Source organism: Numenius arquata, chromosome 8 (genome assembly GCF_964106895.1).
Source record: "Numenius arquata chromosome 8, bNumArq3.hap1.1, whole genome shotgun sequence".
Lineage (NCBI taxonomy): Eukaryota > Metazoa > Chordata > Aves > Charadriiformes > Scolopacidae > Numenius > Numenius arquata.
This window is the reverse complement of record NC_133583.1, coordinates 26,626,253-26,647,533: the sequence shown is the minus strand read 5'-3', so window position 1 is coordinate 26,647,533 and position 21,281 is coordinate 26,626,253. Positions and strand designations below refer to the sequence as shown.

The following is a 21,281-nucleotide window of genomic DNA, read 5'->3' as shown; positions in this document are numbered from 1 at the left end:
AGTAGGACTCTTTAATGTAGGGAGGTAGTAAAAATGTCTGCTTTGAAGCTTTTTGTTTATTTGTCTCTGACAAGAAGCCCTAGATAATTACAATTTAAGCATAGAATTACTCAGATGTTGGTCTGATTCTGGCATTTTAGATTTTGCGTGGTTGTTAAAGATCAGCCCTGACCAGTGCTGCTCTTGCTTTTATTGGTAATATTTGTTGGAGGGGTTGGGGAAACTTTCTCTGTCCTTCAAAAAGCGGCTTGCCGTATGTGAACAGAACTTGTCCAGGGCTCCCAAGATGCTGAGTTTGTGCTTTTGACATCGGTATCTTATCTGTAGTTTTTTAATAGCTATAGTAAGAAGTTTCCAAGTTAGATAAAGACACATTTTTCTGCACCAGTTGCTTTTCTGTTGTCCTTTGTACTGCTCCGTGTTGACTGTTTCCCTTGGGGAACTGCAAAGAACTCGATATATAAATTTCTACTAAATTTTGATGAAATAGGCAGAAGCTCAAGCCTGGGCAACCATGAGATTGTAATCCTGCAGGCTACCAAGGCTAATGCATTTTTTTTGGTCGCAGCAGCCATTGTATCAAGAGGTTCCAGAGCCAGCAGCAGGAAGTCTGCAGAGAGGTCTGGAGAGACTGTTTTCTGCTGATGTCGGAGTTAAAACCTGCTACTTTCTTTAGCACTTTGAGAAGAGAAAAAAAAATCATTCAGTGCTTTGGTTTTTGCGATACTCAAAGCGGAAGCTTTTGTGCCGTTTGCTACATCTTGCATCTCTTAAACGGGTTACACTGTTAGCTATAGGCAGGATACAAGGAGTTCTCACTGCTTACAGCTGCCGGTACTTTGCTGTAAAGGCGGTAGGTGAGGACCAGCGGGCTGCTTTTTCTTTGGAATAGCGAGAGGTTTGTCTTTGCACAACCCCAACGTCTGCGAATGCTCTGAATACCAAATGCTGACTTCCTTGCCTGGGGAAGCAGCTGGCAAATTCTTGGTTGCAAAGGCCAATGCACGGTGGTTGTGTGTGTGTGTATTTGTGTTCCGGGACTGAAAGAACTGCAATGAGAGAGCTGTCTCTGTTGCTTCCCTTTCTAAATGGTTTGGGGCTACTTTTGAGTGTTGCTCTTTTGAAAGCTTGAGAAGAATTTAGATGAGTATTTAAGTGCTGATAGTTTCAGGGCACAAATTTCAACAGTCTGCTCATTGAAGCTCTTAACAGAAGATCATTTAGCCCTGATCTCATGTTGCAGAACAATTTATTTTCTCCTATAAGAAGATGGTATAATCTCTCTTGCATGGTTGGAGTAGCAGAAGTCTCTTGAAAGAAATCTCCAGCTACAGGGATGTGCTAGAAAAGTGAAAGGCCTTCCTCTTTAAGCTATCAACTCTCCTACAGGTTATTGTTGCACTTAATGTCCATTTTGATTAGTCTTTGCTCGCATCAGTTGCTAATCAGTTGCGGGGGAAGGGTTTGACACTGAAAGATGGGAGATTGAGATGAGATGTGGCAAAGAACTTTGCTGTGAGGGTGGTGAGAGCCTGGCCCAGGTTGCCCAGAGAAGCTGTGGCTGCCCCATCCCTGGAGGGGTTCAAGGCCAGGTTGGAGGGGGCTTGGAGCAACCTGGTCTGGTGGGAGGTGTCCCTGCCCAGGGCAGGGGGGTTGGAACTAGGTGATCTTTAAGGTCCCTTCCTATCTGAACCATTCTATGATATGATAATGCTGCACTTCAGGTTCAGAGTATTACAAATTACCAAATAAGGAATTAAATTTACTGGCTTTTAATTTTATAAAATACATGATTTAGTATTACCTTGTAAAAACAAAGCTGTTGAATCCTGCAACTAGAAACAACCTTTGACTGATTTCTCTGTTTTCCGGTTGTGACTTTCCTGGCTGCTTCTCGTTCCTCCCCGGTGTTAAACAGATGAGGAGCAGCAGGTGACTGTCACCCCAATGGCTGTCATTGTGGGCAGGGGGAGCAATTTGCGAAGGCGGTTCAGCCTCTAAATGGAAGTTCAAGTCATTTCTCACTGGCAGAGAAGGTTTAAGCTTCTTTGAAGCCTCTGGTTTATCAGCTTGCCTCACGATGCGGGGCGTGTGGTTGCATTAATAGGGAGTTGCATCCCTGGTGCCAGGGTTTATCCATCGAAAAACATGATTGCTGTATGATGAGGCCGGTTTTCTCTTTGGCAGTCCGAACTGCTTTGGCCCTTGGCTTTCTTTAAACCGCTGCTGTGCTCAGTGCATCAAAATGGTTCTTCTCTGCTCCTTCCATGAAAATCAACTTTGTGACCGTCCAGGACTGCGGCAGAACGGAGCTCACATACATGGAGCTGTCACCCAGCCCCGGGCTGTCAGTCACAGCCAGTGTGACAACGTGAAAGAGCAAAATCAGGTTGTTGAATGCCAGCAGGAGTCGATTTTAGTTTGAAACATCTTCTGTGTGCCTTCCTTTGGTTTGTGGGAGGCAAAACGAGGTTGAGAGGAGTCACGGTGTCTGGCTTGGGTGCTAATTCAGGAACGGGAGGCCTGTGTTCGACACTTTGTTCATACGTTGCAAATTCTAAGTAAAGGACCCAAAACTAGAAGCTTCGTAGTTCTGTGTGTGTGCGGTTTAAACCCAAAGCTTTACTCGCTCAGGTTACTCTTTCGGTGGGAACGCTTTCCTGGTACCCCAGGGTTCCCGTGCTGTACTGCTGGTGGTGTGTCCTGCTGGCAGAACTGTGGCTCGTGCTGCCTCGGTGACCCTGGGGCACTTCCCCACGTGAGTGAACAAAGCAGCCAAGCTAAGGCAAGGCCGAAACAGGGTTCCACTCTTCATCTGTCTCTGGGAAGAGCCCTGCTCTTTTCCTCAAGGCAAGGCGTTCCTGTCCTGTCCCTTTGGATTCCCATAAGGCTGTTTTCTCCAGGAGCACCAGTTTTGAGAATCCAGAAAGACTCCCAGCAGGCTGGGCCGCTGTGGTCCCCAGTCCTCACCGCCAGTAGGTGGCAAATAGCTCCCTTCTCAGGGGCAATTGTTCCTGATCCTTGGTGGACTTACAGATTAGATATTGAATTAACCCTTGAGCTTTTCACTGTGCTCGCACACTCTGAACCTCTTTCTTTCAACGCTCTCACGTGTCTGGCAGGTGTTCCTGTGATGTAATTTTTGGCTTCCCACCACATCTGGGGCCAGAATTGTCGTAGAAGCTGCATGGCCGCTGGCAGCGTGCTGGGCCTGGATCCATGTAGAAATGTTTCAGGAAGAGCCTTCAAGATCTTCTCTCTGCGTCTGCCGTGTGCGCTCCTTTCTGCTGTCTAGATGCTGGGATAAGTGAGTGCAAAGATCCAGCCAGTACTTTCTTGCACGCTGTGTGTCTTCCTCCTGCCGAGCAGCTGATAAGTGCTGAAGGCATCATTCTTACTGCTATGTCAGAAATTGCCAGACCACAGAGCCCTGAACCCGAATCATTTGCAGTGGAGGAGCTGGGGCTTTACCATGGACCTCACTAACAGCTAAGTCCTTGTCCTGTGAACTGGTTACTTTAATATTTGAAGGCTGAGCAGATGGGTGAGATTTTTGCTGAGTTTGAAGCTCATCTCTTCAGGTTGAGCTCAGTAATCTTTATCTGCTTCTTAAGTGCCTGTTTCCTGATTAATTCAGGCTGCTTTTGAAAGTATTCTTTCAGTGTTTGCCTGATTAAAGCTTGCTGTTGCTTTGAAACTCCGTGCCAGGATGCCCACATTTGGTGGGGCAGCAAGCCCCGCGCAGTGGTCTCACTGGGAGAGCTCTCAGCCTAAATTCACAGCCGTGAAAATCACCTGGCTTATGGTGGTCTTTTTGTCTTGATCCAAGGGACAGGCGATGACCCAATTCCACGGATATCGTTTGCTTTTTTAGATTGCTTTTAGGTGGGTTTTATCAAGGCATTTAGTCCAGAGGTACATACAAAGGAGCAGAAAGCTCTCTGATGTGTTCAAAATCCTTGAAGGCTTTAGAGATGTAAAAAGGGAAAATCCTTAGCTTTCCTACAGAACTTTCTGTCCATGTTTCTTTTTTAAAAAGTGTTATTATTGCCCGTTTGGGAATATGAGAACTGAGGAGTGCCAGAGTTGATGACATCCACTGATTCACCGGGGCTCCTGGATCTCATGGCCCAGGATCCCCAGGGATCCAGCCTTCACTCGTGTGTTACATGTTCCAGATAAAACTAGGAAGGGCCAGGTGCCAAACATACCGGACAATTAGCAGTGTCCTGCTGAGTATGGGACTTGCTGCTGGATATAATAAATACTTAAAAGCTCGTACAGTTTCGTAGAAGGAACTGGGTGAACTCACGTCAAAAATTTGGGACATGAACTCCATCTCTGGATAATGGCTCCCTGCCATTGACTCTTCTAGGAGATCAGATTTGTGATGTAGAATAGCCTCTGGTCTCCCACAATATGAATGTTTTTATTTGTGTGTGTCCCTCCCGAGCTGCGAGGAAACGAGTTGTGGTGGCTCCGTGTGCTGAGCAGAGGTGGGAGGCGGCTTATATTCCAGGTTAGGGAAGATGATGGTTCACAGTGGGGCTGTCGCATCTTAAAAGCAAAATACAAAGCTTTGAAGAGGTACATAAAGCATCTGAGGCTGAGTTTCATCTGCCACAGTTGAAGTGCCGAGTTAAAGAGAACCCGATTTTCATCTGTTACTGTTTGTAAATGGGTATCACCGAGGATGTTGCTGGAAAAAAGCTCATTACTCGTTCTGTGTTGCTGCTTCACAGGTTTTCATCCTACCTAAAGGATTCGAGAAAAAAAGATTATTTAGAGGAGATTGTTCTGAAGTTGGAACTTAAGGACCTTAAGTGGGATCAGTGGGCTTTGGTGGGGAAATTCATGACCTTTGGAGCAGGAGAAGCAAAGGTGAAGTGAGGTGGCTGAGGGCAGGTTCTTGTCGGGAAGCTCGCCTGTGCTAATAAAAGCCCTTTCTCAGCCAGTAGTGCAGAATACCATTGAGAATGGGAATTGTGTGGGCAGGGCTAAAGGCCATGGCCATAGTTTCTTTTTTTTGGTGTCTCACAGAGTCCTTAAGGTCAACATACCCTTCAGCTGGGGCCTGGGTAAGTGGGGTGGTGAGCTTTGAGCCCGCTCTGCAGACTCTTCAACTTGGTGAGGTACTCGGGAGAGCTCTGCAGAGCTGGTTAAGGACTGATTTATTCCCTCGCGGCAAGGAGAAGTGCTGACCTGTGCGCAGCAGAACTGAGGCTGTAACTCAGTTCTCTGCAGTTTTAATGCTACTTCTTGGGGATTTCTTGATGCTGCCTCTCGTTGCTGAAATACTTGTTTTCTTTTTTTAATCTTAGTGTGCTTGTTGAATAGAGGAACAGCACCTATGTCCTCTACTGCTCGCTGCCTCTTAACCCCAGATCTGCTGTCCTCTCCCAGAACTTCATCCGTTGATCCCGACCCTTTTCTGGGAAGAGCAGGTGGAAGTGGCTGCAGGAGAAGCCAATCAGACCTCTGAGAACAGCTCCAGCTTTCCAAAGGTCTTGTTCAGCCTGTGATCTCCTTCTCAGGGGTTGTGATGTCCTCTCTGCTCCTTGCATGACAACTGAGACCCACCACATGTGACCCAAGTTGGGAAGCAAACGGGGTGTAAGCCAAGAAGTTTGGGAGACTACCTCCTATTTTATTGCTTTGAAGACAGTTTAGGCAGCTGAGCAATTGCCGCTGCTTCTGCTTCTTCCTGGCAAGCACTGAGCAGGAGTGGGGAGAACGCTGAGGCTGACAAGAGTTAATGTATTTCAAGGGGAAAAGAGAGCAGGGAATTCACTCCCGCAAGTCTCAGGATTTAGAGCTGGCACAGAGAGCAATTTTAAGAATGTGTAATTGTCCATCTGCGTTCTTGCTCTGTGGTCTCAGCATGGCTCAGTCAGATGTGTTAGGCTAATTAGCACCGAGAGAACATGTAATACCATTAACTCTCTCCTTGCCCTGTGATGCTTTTCAGAAAAGCCAGCGGATGAATAACAGCAAGGGGTTGGCAGCGTGCTCACGCTTCTGGCTGGGTGCGAATCTTGGTCATTTGTTTTGCGCTCATGAGGTTTTGCGCAAAGCTAAGCGAAGGACAGTTGCTTTTAAAATCAGGAGAAAGATCAGTAGTTTGTGTGTATCTTTATTGATGTTGTGTGCATGTCAGTTCAAGGCCGATATGTGTGTGACATGTTCCATATGTGCTTTTTTTGCAAAAGCCTTTGCTGTATCGCTTATACATGTGAGAAGGCGGGGAAACATTATCAGAATCTGTGTCCTGAAGCCCTACATTTGGAATGCCCTGCCTTTTTTCTAGGTGGATAGCAAGTGATACACAGCTTCCACCAGATGAGGTAGATGGGTGTGCTCAGATTAGATGTGGAAGACAGTGAACTGAACTAATTGGGGCATAGGAAGAAACCACTCGTCATATTTTGGAGTGATTTTTTTTGCAATGGCTTTCACTACAATAGCAAGGAAGTGTTGGGAAAAATAACATGAATTTCAGTAGCCCCTTGAAAAGCTGCTCCAAAGTCCAGCCCGAGGACTTTAATTTCATGTTGATGACTGCGACGCTAAATGTTCATCAAGTTTTATCCTCAGTCCTCCTTGGCTAAGGGGTTCTAGAGAAAACTTTCCAGTGATATACCACTTCCTCAATGAGGCTTGCACAGTGCAAAAACCTTGGCTTTTATGTTTTTTCCAGAAATTTAATCTGAGCGCTAGGAGCCTGGGGGTGATGCCTTGGGGACCATAAGACAAATCAAACCACTGAGAATTACATGGAATATCAACGTGCCCGCTGTTTAGAGGTGGCAGCCTAAAAAGTGGCTGGTTGCTTTTCTACAAACAAGCACCAAAATGCTGATCTTGGCGTTGTAGTCGACAGCCTGTTCCCGTCCTTATGCTTTTGTTATTCTTAGAGGTCAGAGTGTGCCTCGGTTATCCACAGTTTATATTGGCTTTTTCCAATTTAAAAAACAGGTATTTATTTATTTATTTATTTATTTTGAAGCCAGTAAGTGAAAATATGTTACCTTTCAAAAGATGCCTAGGAATGAAAGGGTCCGGAGGGCACGTTTGGATAACCTTTCCTCTGTGTGCATCCATTCCCCCATGCTTCAGAATTTCCTTGGGGAATCCTAATGTCGTACAGCGCCGAATGGCAGGACGGTGGCCCAGAGATGAGGTCATTAAGTGTGAGCAGGAGCGATGTTGTGTGCCGCTGGTTCACTCGTTAGGCATTTGCCTTCCTCAAAGGCAGCTGCAGAAATTAAAACTTCCATAAACAGTGTGAGAAACCCAGCCAGAACTCTAAGCCAGAGCACTTGCTTCTAAAGTAAATCATGTTACGGTCTGCTTAGTGTGCTTTGAGAAGGGGAATGGCCTAATGAACGGCTCCTGTTCAGGATTTTCATTAGGAGAGGCACAGATGAGGCTTCTGCTTGGATGGGGAAACTAAAGCTCGGAGGGGCTGTGACTTGCAAAGTGTTACAGGGTAGTGCCAGCTTTATCGCGTTCACCGACCTAGTGACTCCTTGTCTTCTTCCTTTATCTTACCACACTTTTGAAAATCCCAAAGTGACCCAGCAGATGTCCCCCCGAAAAAGCCATTTTACGCTTCTGATACGGCTTGATGCTTTTAAGGAAAGACTTGATGTGCGCTGGTTTCATTTGTGCATTTTGGCTGGTGACCAGTGGGGTGAAAAAGACTGCTCAGCTGGGATCTCCCGAGCTGGGAGGAGTCTCAGAGCATCTCCAGAATGATAGGTTGCCCTCCAGATTAACTTGGGCATTTTTAGGACTTTCAAACCTGTGGGTATCTGGGCCCTGCGCCAGCTTTGAGAACTGGGTGACCGACTGCGTTCTCTCACTTTTAGGTTCTTCCAAGTGTTTTCTGCCTGTGTTGTGTGTAGTTAGTGTGGAAATACTTCAGTGAAAATCCCACCCTTCCCCAGTGGGTGAGGGAGGAGAGGTTGTTTCTGTGCCTGGTACTCAGACAATTTCCTGACTTTTAAAAATCTGGAAGTAGGAGGTGCTTAGTGACCTATTCAGTTCTCACAGGGGCTCTTTTGCTATTCGTAAGGACATCTCTCATCCCTCTGTTCATGCCTTCATCACAGGGGCCTCACATCCAGTCCCAGCATTTTGCTGCTTGCCACGTTTCCCTTGCTTCCAAGCTGCTGCCTCATTCCTGACAGCTCCAGGCTCAGGCAGGGGCTTTTGCTGGCTGGTGAGATGCTGGCAGAGCTTGCTTTGCAGCCCTTGAGCCTGGGGGTTTCCCCTGCTGGAGCGTGCAGCTTGAGATGGATTTTTTTTTTTTTTTTTTCTTTTTCCCTGTAACTAAGAGATTCTGAAGCAGGAGGGTTTCTGTGTTAGCCTGAAGGGAAGGCCAAGCTGTTCTCTGCCTTACTATCTCATTAACACATTACAAACCCAGTCAAGCTCAGCCTGGCCTTTTCCCCGTGGGGATGCTTTTCCTTTGTAGTGTGTGTTGGCTCCTCTTGCGCTCTGTGTAACCTTCATGTCCAGTGTTCATCGCTGTAGGTGAATTTTGAACCCCTGGCTCTTGGGAACTACGATATTCCTTGCATTTGGAGGAGAAGAGACCTGTAACGTGAATATTGGGCAGCTTTGCAGGAGTTTGGGAGTTGCAGGGGTCTGTCTTGCTTTCGGCATATTTTGAAGTCGTGGTTATCAGGGTCAGAGGACTGTCGCGCTCACACGATCTGCTCACCTGGGTTGCTCAACTCGGAGGTGCGTTCTGTAATTTGAAGTTAATCCTTTTAGGAAGTGCAAATAAAAACAATGGGATGCCTCAAAGACCGAAATGCAAACTGCACGTTGGGATTTGGGGCTGGCCAAGGGAATAGTTATCCAAAGAAGCAAGCAGAGACCCGATGCTTGGCGATAACTTAAAACTGGGGTGGATAAAGCTGCAGTTCACAGGGAGGTGAAGCCTTGTGCCCTCGCTGTGGGTCAGCGACTCCAGAGAGCAGTGTTTGATGTGCTCTACCTATTGCAAGCCCCAGTGGGAGCTTGGTAACTGGAGTGTTACTTCCCTTTGGATTTGGAGAACCCCTTGCGGAAGCAGGGAGCAGAAGCCCTGGAGGGGCCTGACAGCTTGGTCAGCATCTCAGGTGGCACCACTGTCCATATGTTTTCTTTACATCTGTCACAGAGTCTTTGTCATACGAGAGGTGACGGAATAATCAGTCGTTTCCTTCAAGGCTGACGAGGTTAGGACATGGATGTCAAAAAGTACTTTTTCTGCATTATTGATGTTAAAATATCGCTCATCTCTGCTTGTTTTCAGATGAATTGGTTTGAGATGCAGCTTGGGCAAGACTGCTGGGATAGGAGCAGCACCAGGCAGGCAGCTCGGCCCTTGCCTGGCTCCGGGAGAGCTCTGATCAGATTTGTTTCTTTTTAAAACTCAGCCAGCAGCTTCCGTGCAGAGAGGCAGCCCACAGAATTATCAGTCGCTCCAGCCTGGTCTTGTCTGTGTTGCTTCAGGGAATAGGCTCAGTTTCCCAGGGAACAGCTTCTCCCACCTGGTTTGGAGAATGTTGGTTTTTCTTTGAAAGGGAGAAAACTAATGTTTTGCTTTTGAAATTAGAAAAGTGATGGGGACTTGTTAGTTTTAGCTCTGTTTGCTTTACGCCAGGTAATCCAGCATAAAATAAATACCCAGTGCATGCAGGCAGATGTGGCCTGGAGGGTCAGTTGTGTGAGGACTTAATCCTCTCCTGGAAGGTGCTGAATGTGTGCGCTCCTGTGGCTTCAGAATCTTGTAGGCTTGAACATCTCTCTGGGAAAGGCACCCAGAACGTGGCAGCTCAAGCCTAAGAGTCCACCAAAAAAACATTTAGATAAAATATTCCTCTTTGCTCAGAAGGGATTAGTTTTTTTTACAAACCCCTGTCGATGAGTATTGCTTGCTCCTCAAGTGATCATTCCAGAAGGCTGGAGGACTACTTAATGAGGCTAGACACAGATGGGGAATATTGGAAAAGCATAATTAGCCTCATTTTCCCCCCTCTTGGTCTGTGATTCCCCAGAGCTAACAGCATTAAGATCATGTGGAAAGTTCTATAATTGTGTCAGGTCTAAACTGGGGCAGGTTTCCCAAGTGAGGACTGTGTGTCCTGAGTATGAGAGGCAGAGAGCTGGCTTTTTCCAGAGCTTCCACTCTTGCTCTCTCATTCTTACCATGGAGGTCGGGGCGATGGTACCTTTGTGCCGCTGAAATGAGGGATCTTAACTGTTTTCCGGGCTCCGGGTCCCCTTATACCCAAATACTAACATGTGCTTTCTCAGGTCTTTTGGTTAGGAGAGTGCACTTGTGTTGAGGCACCTGGGGTAAATTGGAGGGATTTTGGCACTTGGGATACATAATGTTGCTATTACACAGCAGGCTATGGGCAGAAGCCTGCAAGCCTTCTTGGTGTGGCTGTTTGTCTTTCCCAGCTCTCCCTATCCTGCTTCTGAGACCCTTTTCCCCGCCTTGTAAGGATGTGGCTCTGCTGATGAGCTCCCATAAGGGCTCGCGGGGCACCTTGCTGCTGAGCTGGGCACTCTTGGCTTCCCTCACGCTAGTTCTGTTTCTGGCAAACAGGTCTGGATTCAGCTGTGCTAGAGGCGAGGACCTGGGGTGAATCCTGGGCTGTGGGTGTTGTGCTGTGCCGTGGGAGCAGGAGTGAGATGATGTGATGGATTGGGACCCTCCTCTTCCCACCCAGTAACCCTGCACCCTGTGTAAAGACCAGAACGCGGGAGAAAAACCAGTGTATCAGACCTACTCTGCCACTGAACCAAAGCATGAAAATTTGGTTTTAAGCCCCGCAGATTAGCTGGAGCTGTGTGAATGCAGTGCTCGTTTTAGCCTGTATTTCTCCTTTTTAGCTGTTTATGTGGCTAAGGGGACTGCCGTGAGCAGATCAAACACTCGTTCTTAAATTAGGATGCTACAGGTCAGTACTGTAAGTGCTCTGTGGAACGACTTCTGGGTCAGCCCACGGGTTGTTTTCATGTGGTTTGGTACCCAGCATAGATAACTGGGGCCTCTTCCGCGCATGTGGGTTGCAGCAGTTCGATGGGTGAATGTAAAGGGAAGGGTTAGAAGTTCTTCAGTGGAAGATGGAAGTGATGTACTCGCAGCTGGGCACACAAAACAGCAGGTGGGTAAATGCTTGGGTACCGCTTTGAGCTTGGTTCAGAGATGAAGGGTCCTAAGGAGGACACCTGTGAGTATTAGAGGCACTTAGTAATCTAGTTTCTAGCATATTTTCCTTATAATAACTTTTAAATATAGAAGACCTTTCTGTTTCACGGTTGTACCTAGTATAGTAGCATCGTCTAGTGCTACCAGTCTCCAGCACAGCTCAAAAAATTAATAACTCTTCTGTGTTTTGGAATCCTTATTATGCAATTTAATAGCATAGCAGTATAATGAAATCTTTACGGGAAAGTGATGAGAGCGAGTGGTTTTGTGTATGAATTACAGGGTCTGCAAGTGGGCGAGACACTAGCTACTTGTTTTACTACTGACAATATACTTATTTTCATGTTTATTCCTGGATTACAATGTGTGAATAGCATCACAGTAAACAGTCAGGCAAATAGTTATTTATCAAGTATTTAAAAGTGAAAGGTCTTGTAATTTTCTTTAGTAATGACTGTGATTTCTTCCAGCTGGATTAATGGCTCCCATTTCTCCCCATGGAGAGCAAGAAGTGTTTTGGTTTCTACATGGAGAGTTATTGTCTCCCACAATAATGCAGACCAGAGGATTTTAATTTTTTTTCCTTCCTCGCCCAGGATCTGGGAAAGGTTGAAATGTGCATAACCTGAATTAATACCTTGTAAAGCCTTTTAATATTCTTTCTTTTGTCATTCTTGTTGGAGTGGTGCAGGAGTCGCTGCTGGCATCAGCCCAGCAGCAGCCAGCCTCAGAGCTGCTTTTGTTTCAGTTTATGAGGCAATCAGCGGGTCTTGTGATGGAATCGCCTTGAAAGGTCGCTTTTAATCACGTTTCTGACGTGTTCCTCTGTTCCCAGCTGGGCAGGCCTGGTGGAACAGGTTGCCTGCAGCTTGGCAACTGAGTTTCTACAGCGGACAACTTGAAAAATGCATGTTACAGCAGCTGCTGGCAGGCCAAAGGGGACAAAAAAATTGAGCGAAGTGTTCTGTTCTGTGCCCAGCCACAGAGGAAGCAAGTATCAAAGCCTGAGTAATCCCTCAATAGCAACCCCTCTTGTGCCCCTGGATAGTAAAGTGATTTCTTTGCTGTGATGTCTGTTGTCGAAAGGCCATGCCAGACCTTCCCTGCATGTCACATTGAGGGGCCTCAGAAGGTAGAGGTTTCTCCTTTCTCACCTCTTCTAGCATTGCCCATCTTCCTCCTCCAAGAGCTGTGTGTCTTGTAGAGCTGCTCCAACCAACAGCGTGCTCCCTCTGGCAGGCTGCAGGTTGGCAAGTCCCTGGAGACCTTTTTCATGTGCATCTTGGCTCCATGCCTTCCTTTACCTCAACTGGTGGGACAAACATTGTCCGGGCCTGGAGCATCTCCCTAATGAGGAGAGGCTGAGGTACTTGTGTCTTTTCAGTCTGGAGAAGAGAAGGCTGAGGGGGGATCTGATCAATGCGTATAAATACTGAAAGGGAGGGTGTCAGGAGGATGGGGCCAGTCTTTTTTCAGTGGTGCCCAGTGACAGGACAAGAGGAAATGGGCACAAGCTTGAATGTAAGAAGTTCCACCTAAACACGAGGAGGAACTTCTTTCCTGTGAGGGTGGCAGAGCCCTGGAAGAGGCTGCCCAGGGAGGTGGTGGAGTCTCCTTCTCTGGAGACATTCCAAACCTGCCTGGACACGTTCCTTGCAACCTGCTCTGGGTGGACCTGCTTTGGTTGGACTGGATGATCTCCGGAGGTCCCTTCCAACCCCATGTGATTCTGTCATTCTGTGGTTTTGTCTCTGGCTTGGAGAAGACTGAAGGTACTCCTGAGGTTAAGACCAAGAGGCCTGATGTTTAGATCCTAGCTCTGCCTCAGGCTTTGAAGACCTGCTCCCCGTTGTGTGCATCCGAATCCTGTAAGCTATTTAATTGCCAGATTCCTGTTAGTATGTGGGAGCTGAGCTGGAGCTGTCAGCTCTTAGTGCATCAAGACATGCTTTCTGTGGTCTCGGCTTCCTTTCCCTGCCTCCTCTTGCTCCTGTACTCTTCAAGTCCCAGAAACATGCTGGGATCTAACCCAGGAGCGGGTCCCGTGGCTGCATGGAGCCCAGCGTAGAGGGGTTCTTTTTTCCAGGCCATGTGGTTACTACGCCACATTCCTGCACGCTTGGGGTCAGCCTGATATTTCTCATGGCGGCTCCTGCGCTTCCTGAACGCTGGGGGTAGACCCTGATGGCAGGAGAGCGCAGGGGGGAGACAAAGAGGAGGGGGGGACCATGCCGGGGGCCAGCGCTGTGGAGTGCGTGAGAAACGGTGCTGCTCCCCAGCTGGGCAGGGGATGGAACCGGCTCTTTGGGTGCTGCACTTAAAAATAAATAGGCTGCGTGATTGCATTCATCTGAACCCAGCACTGGTGGCTGGAGGGGGCTCTGCGGGGAGTTCTGCCTAATTGCTGCGTGAGGACACGGAGTTTATTCTGCTGAAGGAAATTCTTGGAAGTGGAGTAACGTTTGGGGTATCACTGCTGCCTGACGTGACCGTCCTTGCTGAGGGCTGTGACTGGGTGGCATGTTTGGGGTGTCCTACATCACAACAATGCTGTAGCGAGGCTTTTGTTCATTCCTGAACTGCTTTTCCCGCCCCTCCCCTTACCAATCTGATCAGCAAACACTTCTAAATATTCATAACGTGGGATTTGTCTCTATCCACGTGACTGCCGCCGGTTTGACAGGCATGTGACAATGCAGGGGGGGAAACGGGGTTAATCTCCTCCTGCACTGGCAGAACAAGGCTGAACAGGAGGTGTACGGCACAAGAGTTTATTCTTATTTCTGAACATGCCTTTTCCACTGCGTTTGCAGTCTGGCGTGATGGAGGAAGAACAGTTTCCCTTCCCTAACTGCTTCTTCAGATGCTGATTCGCTCTCAAGACGGGGACGTGTGTGCACTAGTTGGGTGCAAGGGGGGATTTCAGGGCATCAGTGCCTCCAGGCTCAACAAATAACTCTACAGTGCTTTCCTCGCTGCCAACCCAGCTGGGTTTGCAGGTCCTTGGGTTTCTCCATGTCCATCAGGAGTCCCCACATCACCTGCACCTAGGGAACTACTGGAAAGAGTCCAGTGAAGGGCAACAAAGATGATTAAGGGATTGGAGCATCTCCCTTATGAAGAAACGCTGAGAGAGCTGGGACTCTTTAGTCTGGAGAAGGCTGAGGGGAGACCTTATTAATGCCTATAAGTATCTGAAGGGTGGGTTGAAGGAGGAGGGAGCCAGACTCTTTTCAGTGGTTGCCAGTGAGAGGACGAGGGGCAACGGGCACAAGTTGGAACATAAGAGGTTCCACTCAAATATGAGAAAGAATTTCTTCACGGTGAGGGTGCCAGAGCCCTGGAACAGGCTGCCCAGGGAGGTTGTGGAGTCCCCTTCTTTGGAGATTTTCAAGACGCGCCTGGATGCAGTCCTGAGTAGCATTCTCTAAGCAATCCTGCTTCAGCAGGGGAGTTGGACTAGATGATCTATATGGTCCCTTCCAACTCTAAAAAAATTCAGTGAAATTCAGTGAAATCAGCCAGTTTCTACATGGAAGTTGGTGGGTAGGAGTCAAACAGCGATTAGCCTGAGTTGTAACTGAGAGCGATGAGGCTTTTAACCTCTCATCGGCACATGTTCCAGACCAGGACCGAGCCTGCCCTCCCTCTCTGGCAGCAGATGCAGGGCCCCAGAGATGCTCACAGGCTTGTGCTCCAAGGCAGCAAAATTGTTAGCTTGGCAAACTAGGACAACCTCATTAAGAGCTACTGAGGGGGTGAAAAGCATGTTGCTGGAGGCAGGTCATTGTAAATGAGGGGGTTAAAGTAGCTGGGGTTTTCTAACAATTAATTATTGAGTGGTTTTCTAGAGATTCTTTCTCATGTTTGTAATTCGTTCCCTGCTGTAGGTGCCATATTGACTTACAATTTTTTTTGAAGTTCAATATTTTGCGCCCTCAGGGCCTCAAACAAAAATGAACACGAAAATGAGAGCAAATTTCTGCGTTCTGCCTTGTCAGAGTTTTCTCTCCTGTTCCCCATCCCCAGAGCCAGTTTCTTTGCTCTGATTTGCGTTGCAGATGTTGCCAAGCCCCTGTGCCGTGGGCTGTGAGACGTGGGTGGCAGAAGAGCTGCCTCGCTGACCAACAAATGAGGAAATCAAGAGCCCAATTAAGAGCCTGGAGTTGCCCCCAGTGACCTGAGCAGAGCATTCAGTAGCTGCTAGTGAGACAGGCCTGTTTGAATGAATAAGCATTCCTGTTCGTTTGAAGGGGGAAAAAAAAAAAAAAAATCCCTTCCTCCCCCAGCTCTAATTAGCTACTCTTTTCCTTTTTTCTGCCATGAATATAAAGGATTTGTCACTGGAATGAAATCCTAACAAGATGCATGTTCTTGAGCTTGCAGCTGATGGAGGTGATCTCTGTGCAGGTGATGCGGGGACTCCTGTTTTCTGTTTCCTTGCTGGATCTTTGGTTTTGCTGTTGTGAGTATGGCTCTTCCTTACCCTCTGGTTTATCTTTTTTCCTTCAACAGAGTAACTAAAGAAGTGGATTCAGCCTCAAAAGAAGCTAAATCATTTCTGAAGCAGCAAGAGAAACGGCAGTCAGAGGCTCCAGCTGCTTTTCCAACGGTCTCTGGGTAAGTATGTGCTTTCTCTACCCAGGTATAGACCCTTAGTGAGAAAGACAGCGCTCGGGTCTTCATAGGCTCTGTGGTATTTAAGCTAATGAGTATTTTCTGCAGGATTTCAGTGGGAGCAAGACTAGGCCTGGAAGGTGTGATAATTTGGGGGGGACGGAAGCGGGAAAAGCAACCCATGAGTCCCAGTGACTCACTTTGTATATTCAGGCTCAAATTTCTCAATCCTCGTAAATCATTCATCCTAGTGAGGAAAGAGTGTTTTGAATGTCTCGAGCAGCCTGCCGAAACTGCAGGTAGCCGAGGAACATGCCTGAGATTGCCCACGGTCCCTTTGAAAGGTGCTTCTCTGGACCAAAAAAAGCCATGACAGGCTGGGCTGTGGCTTCTTATAAACTTTGGGGGAGCGTTTGAATGAGAGATGCTTTTGCCTCTTTGTTGTTCTTTAATATCATTTCGATGTGGATTTGTCACTTTCCGTTCAAACTGCAAGACCTAATTCTGACATTATGATAATGTTTGTCAAAGATACAAAGAGGTTGGGTCTGTGCATCTGACGTACCACTCTGTGGTTCCTCGGGAGCTCGGGAGGTCACCCGCTCCTCGGGGACAGAGGAGATGAAAATCATTGTTGGAAGACAGAAGCATTTAAGTCAGTCATTTGCATTTATATTTGAAAGACATAAGCTGCGTATGATTTGGTCACATAGAAACAAGACCCATCAAAATAAATACATTGTCCTTCCCATCTGCTTGAAGAGTGATTCTCCAGGGTGAGTGAAGGCTGCCTCTCCCTGAGATAGGCTGGTATTCAGTTGCTGCAGCTGGATTGTCACTCATTTTTCCAGCAAAGCGTTGTGTGGCTTGTAGTTCGATCGGGGTAGTGAAAGCACAGTACGTGTGTGTGTGACTCTTGACAGCTGCCCTTCCCTGGGATGAATGAATGTATAGATGAGAGTAGTCTTGTTGCTGTTGTTCACGCCACACGAGGGTTTGTCCCTGCAGAGCTCATTAATTGTAACCCAAGTGTTGTCTATGGGGTTTTGTGCTGGAAAAACTTGCCTTGACTTGGACTGGCATTTTATGTTCAACCTGGGCGGCCGTGGAGTTGGTTCAGGTGGCAGCTGAAGTTAGGGCAGCTCCTCATTGTGGTCTCATGTCTTCAAACCTGCCTTCCATTTCCCCCAGCAAACACCCTGCCGCTCTGAGTGCAGGCAGGTTTGGTGGCTCACTGGGAAAGCCCCACGGGCTGCTCGCCTTCCTGCTCTGCTGGGATCCGTGTTTACTCCTCTGTCTACTGGCCCAGGGGAGGAGGTGGATGGCCAGTGAGCCTGGTCATTGCCAAAGTGCATGGGTGCTTGTGCTGGAGCTATGCTCCCTCAGGAGAAAGAGCCAGAGCCTAGTTTGAGTTAACACTGCAGATACTTGAAGTGAAGAATCCACATCAAATGTGGAAAAAATGGAATAAAAATCCATATAAGAAATAATGAGTTCAAGGACTCCTTTAACTTTCCCCCAGTGCGATTATTTTGGAAGCAGCTTAATTAGGTTATCGTTCAGCTTGCTGATGTGTGATGTCCTACTGACAGTTGCTTGCCCAGAAAATGAGGTGCCCTGGTAGTGGAGAAAGGAGGGGAAAAATACCCCGGGCGTGTATGTTTTGCCTTCCTTCAGAGCAGCAAACCCTGATGCGGCGCAGCCCCGCGTACCGTCCCTTTCACAACCTGCTGCAGAACATCCCGGGTTTGTGCAGTGATGCTACGGTGTGGTATTTTAATCAAGTTTAGCAGGAAACTGTCTGGGGCAGCCTGGCCAGTGTGTGTGAGCCCCCTGCTCTGTGAGTGTTCCAGGGAGTATTCTACCTTGGGATAGCGTCCGATACTGATCCCTGAGATTGCCTTTGGGCTTAGGGAGGGTGCTTCCTGGGAAATCAGCCAGGTATTTTCAGGTGAGAAAATTGGCTTGCAGTGTTTCTTAAAGCCAGAGGCGAGTCCCTTATGTTAAAAAAAAATATGAAGGTCAGGTGTTAGACTTGTAGCCAAGCTATTGTCCAAGCCCTGCTCCCCTGGAGCAAAAAGTCACAAGCCTCGGTGATGTGCCAGAGCAGCACCTGGGGACTGACGAAGCCTGGCGGTTCTTTGCTGGTGCCCTTTGGCTACTTAAAATAGAAGTTTTGGGGGAGAGGGTGCATTTCTCTCTTGTATGTAAGAGGAGAGCCCCAGTTTGGGTCAGTATCACTGGAAGGCACAAAAAACCATACAGTTTGGGATCCTAGATGTGCCTGTGGACACCCACTGTGCTGTGAGCCATTGTCAGCCCCCAGGAGCTTTGTCAGCTATTTAAAAAAATAGAAAAAATAAATAAAAAAAAGCCTTGCCCTGTGTGTAGGGAATTTGAGCAGCTAAGAGTGGCCTCTCCATCTCACTTTTATTTCTTCACCTTGCAAGCAGCTCACATTATTTCTGGATGCAGCCAGCCTACCCTGCATTTATTTAATTTCCCTTCTCTAAACAGACAGAAGTAATCCAGGAAAGCAGCGGCCACAAAACCAAACATCCGGTTCCACATCTCCACGTTACAAACCCTCGCAGCCGAACTGGTCCAGGGGAAGGGATGTTTGGGGCTGAAAGTGCATTTCCTGAATGTGTTTAACATCCCTACCGGATGTGCTATAAAAAGCTAGATTTTGCGTTTGTGAGGGACATGGGGGTGGTTGGAGGAGAATAACTTAAACACTTGGCTGTAATTAAAGCCAGGAGTACAAAACAACCCACCCAGTTCTCTCAGCAGGGTTTGCTAGAAAGGTCAGAAGCCCTTGGTTCCCAGGGATGGGATGGTTTCCCAGCCTTCCCGTTATTCCCACCGTGTCCCCCCGTGACACCCAGCTAGGCAGCGGGCTGTCAGCGCTGGGGTGTTGGTTTGTTGGAGGGGTTTGGGGTTGGTTCTCTCTTCCAGCAGTGTTTCCGTAGCACTCTTAGGTTGTCTTAGCCTCTCACTGATGCTGTTGGGTCTCAGATGTGATGAGGGCATCCACTGATCCCTTCTAATTTGCTGTCACAAAAAACATGTGGAAGGCCCCCAGTATTCAAAAAAAAGCCCTCCGCCCACCTCCCTATGCCTTTTCACCTTTCTGTGTGCTTCAGGGCCCGTTTCCCATCCTTACCACTGCTCCTAGGCCTTTTGGGGGCAGCAAGAGCAGCTCCTGGCTGTAAGTATGTGACCTGGTGGAGGGGTCAGTCAGTTCTGTGGGCATCCCTGGAGCTCTGAGAGCTGCTTTCTGCCCTCTCCCCGGGCCAGGTGGGACCCACGAGCCGGGTCCACCATCCTCTGCACTAGTAATCCTATCTTGCAACACCATTTCACGTTCAGGGGATGTTAAAGCAAATGAAATCCTCCGCGCAGCTTGCTGCAGAATGACAGTGTGCATGTCCTGGCGCACGTGTGGCTTGAGACACAGCCCGGGGGGGGGGGGGGGGGTGTTGAGGTACAGGCTGGGAAATACCTGCACAGAGCCACGCTCTTTGGCGTGAGCAGCTGCGATCTGCCCGTCGGTCCTTGCCGTTTGTCAAAGTGCTTCTGTAGCAGTCCTGAAAACAGGGTGGGGGGGGGAATGTAGTTGGTGGATCTTATTTGAGATTCTCCTCTAGGCAGCTGTTTCTACATGGCCTGAACAGGAGCCAGGAAGAAAAAGGGAGGTTTTTCACTAGCTTTGTTCTTGCCTTTGCTTATTACCGAAACCATTTGTAATTAAACCTGGACTTGCTCACTCAGCCCAGCTGTTGCTTTTCTGTTTGATCCTGCCTGAAATTACAGCGGTGGATGTGTGACCTCCCGGGCCCTTTCATGCCTGGTAGGCTGGCATAAACACAGGGTGAAAATCTGCCTTTGAAGCTCCCCATGGAGCTCGGGAGGTGCTGTGCTTGCCAGCCCCGGGGCTGAGTTTGGCCCGTGAGGGTTTGGACCTCGGTGCAAGACCCAGCAGGATGAAGCACTGCAGGAAAGCTCTGACCCAGAGACATGTACGTGCCCTAAACACAGGAATGAAGATAAACTCCAGCTTGTTCATCATGGACGCTTTCCTCCACTAGTCTACAGCAGAGCAGTTCACGTGGACTGATATGGTGTGAAAAGCTTCAGGGTTTTGTTTTTAGAAGTCATTTACTGTGCTACATGCCAATGTTGGAGTAGAGGGATTCCAGCAGGAAGACATCTCTCCATGGCGTCTCTCCGACCTTCAGTGTCAGGAGGAGGAATGGCGGCAGTCTTGGTGGGAGGATATGGATGGTGGGAGAGCCTTGAGCCTGTTTTGCAGCCTCCCGGGACTGTTACTGTGATTTCTGAGCTAGCCTTCCCTTCAAGCCTAGGAGCTGCTTTGCGTCCAAAGCTTTTTCTTCCAAAAGGTGCTCTTTCTGCAGCAGTTGGCTGGAGCGAAGTGGATCCTTTTGCTGTCATGACCAAAACTGGTTACTTGAGATCTTAAGTGGACACTGGTGAGACGAGCACAGGCTCTCAGCTTCTTTAAGCCTCAGATGATCTAGAGCAAGTGCTGAGGCCCTCGCATGCCTCCAGGGAGCAATTTCACTTCACAGCCATCCCACAGGCTTTTTTCCTTCAGAAAGCAGGAATTTACAGTCCAGTTTTAGCTCAGCAAGCGGTTATTTAGCTAAAACTCTTGCACATTTTGCTTGTATGGGCTGAATGAGGATGCAAATCAAGTAATCAAGACCTTTGGGGGAACTGGAGGTGGGTTGTTTTTTTCAGGAGTCACTTAAGCAATTGAATAGCTCAGTTCTTGCTAGTGATTTCGGGGCTACACAGCTTTCTCCTGCGCTTCCCTTGCTGTGCTCCAGAGAGTGCTGTTCTCCCGGATGGAGAGATCCGGCCCCTTGCACCATCGCCAAGTGTCTGGGTGTGAGTAGTACATGACATATTTTTCTGTGCACAAGATGAAGCAGCCAGGGGCAATATTCATGTGCCCTAGAGCTAGTTTTGCTTTTTTCCTAGTCGTACCCCTTGGTTGTGAAAGACTAAAGGTGGTGGTAGCTGTTCCGAGTGAGTAATTTCTCTTCAGGTCTTAGATCCTTTGTTGCTTTTATTTTTGTTTTAATTATTCATTGTTAGTGTCTGTCTGCTGGTTTATGCGTAGCCACTCCTTGAATCAACGCGGTACCGAGGCTGGGTGATTTTGATTTTTTTTTTTTGAGTATTTTGGGTTTATTTGCTAGGTGGACTGAAAGTAATTACCCCACCTGTGGGATCCGGCGCTGGGGACCTGACCACAGACAGGCTCATCCAGGGCTGCGCTCTCCTCTGAGGCTTAACCGTGGGTGGGAGAGCTCTGCCATTTCAGGTCTTTGCCCCTTCTCCAAACACTTCTTGCTCTTGAGTTTATGTTAAGCCCTTTTCTGATAAGAAAGAGAGCTCCGAGTGTGGGAAGTTTCATACC

The 21,281-nt window shown here is 48.1% G+C and overlaps 1 protein-coding gene across 1 annotated transcript in view; it reads left to right on the top strand.

Moving 5' to 3' along the window:
* CFDP1 (craniofacial development protein 1) overlaps nt 1–21,281 on the top strand; it is a 68,716-nt gene that overhangs the window by 4,228 nt on the left and 43,207 nt on the right. Inside the window, exon 5 of the mRNA XM_074152010.1 lies at nt 15,731–15,835. Within this exon, the coding sequence (XP_074008111.1) occupies nt 15,731–15,835 (105 nt within the window). The remainder of the gene's footprint in view (nt 1–15,730; nt 15,836–21,281) is intronic.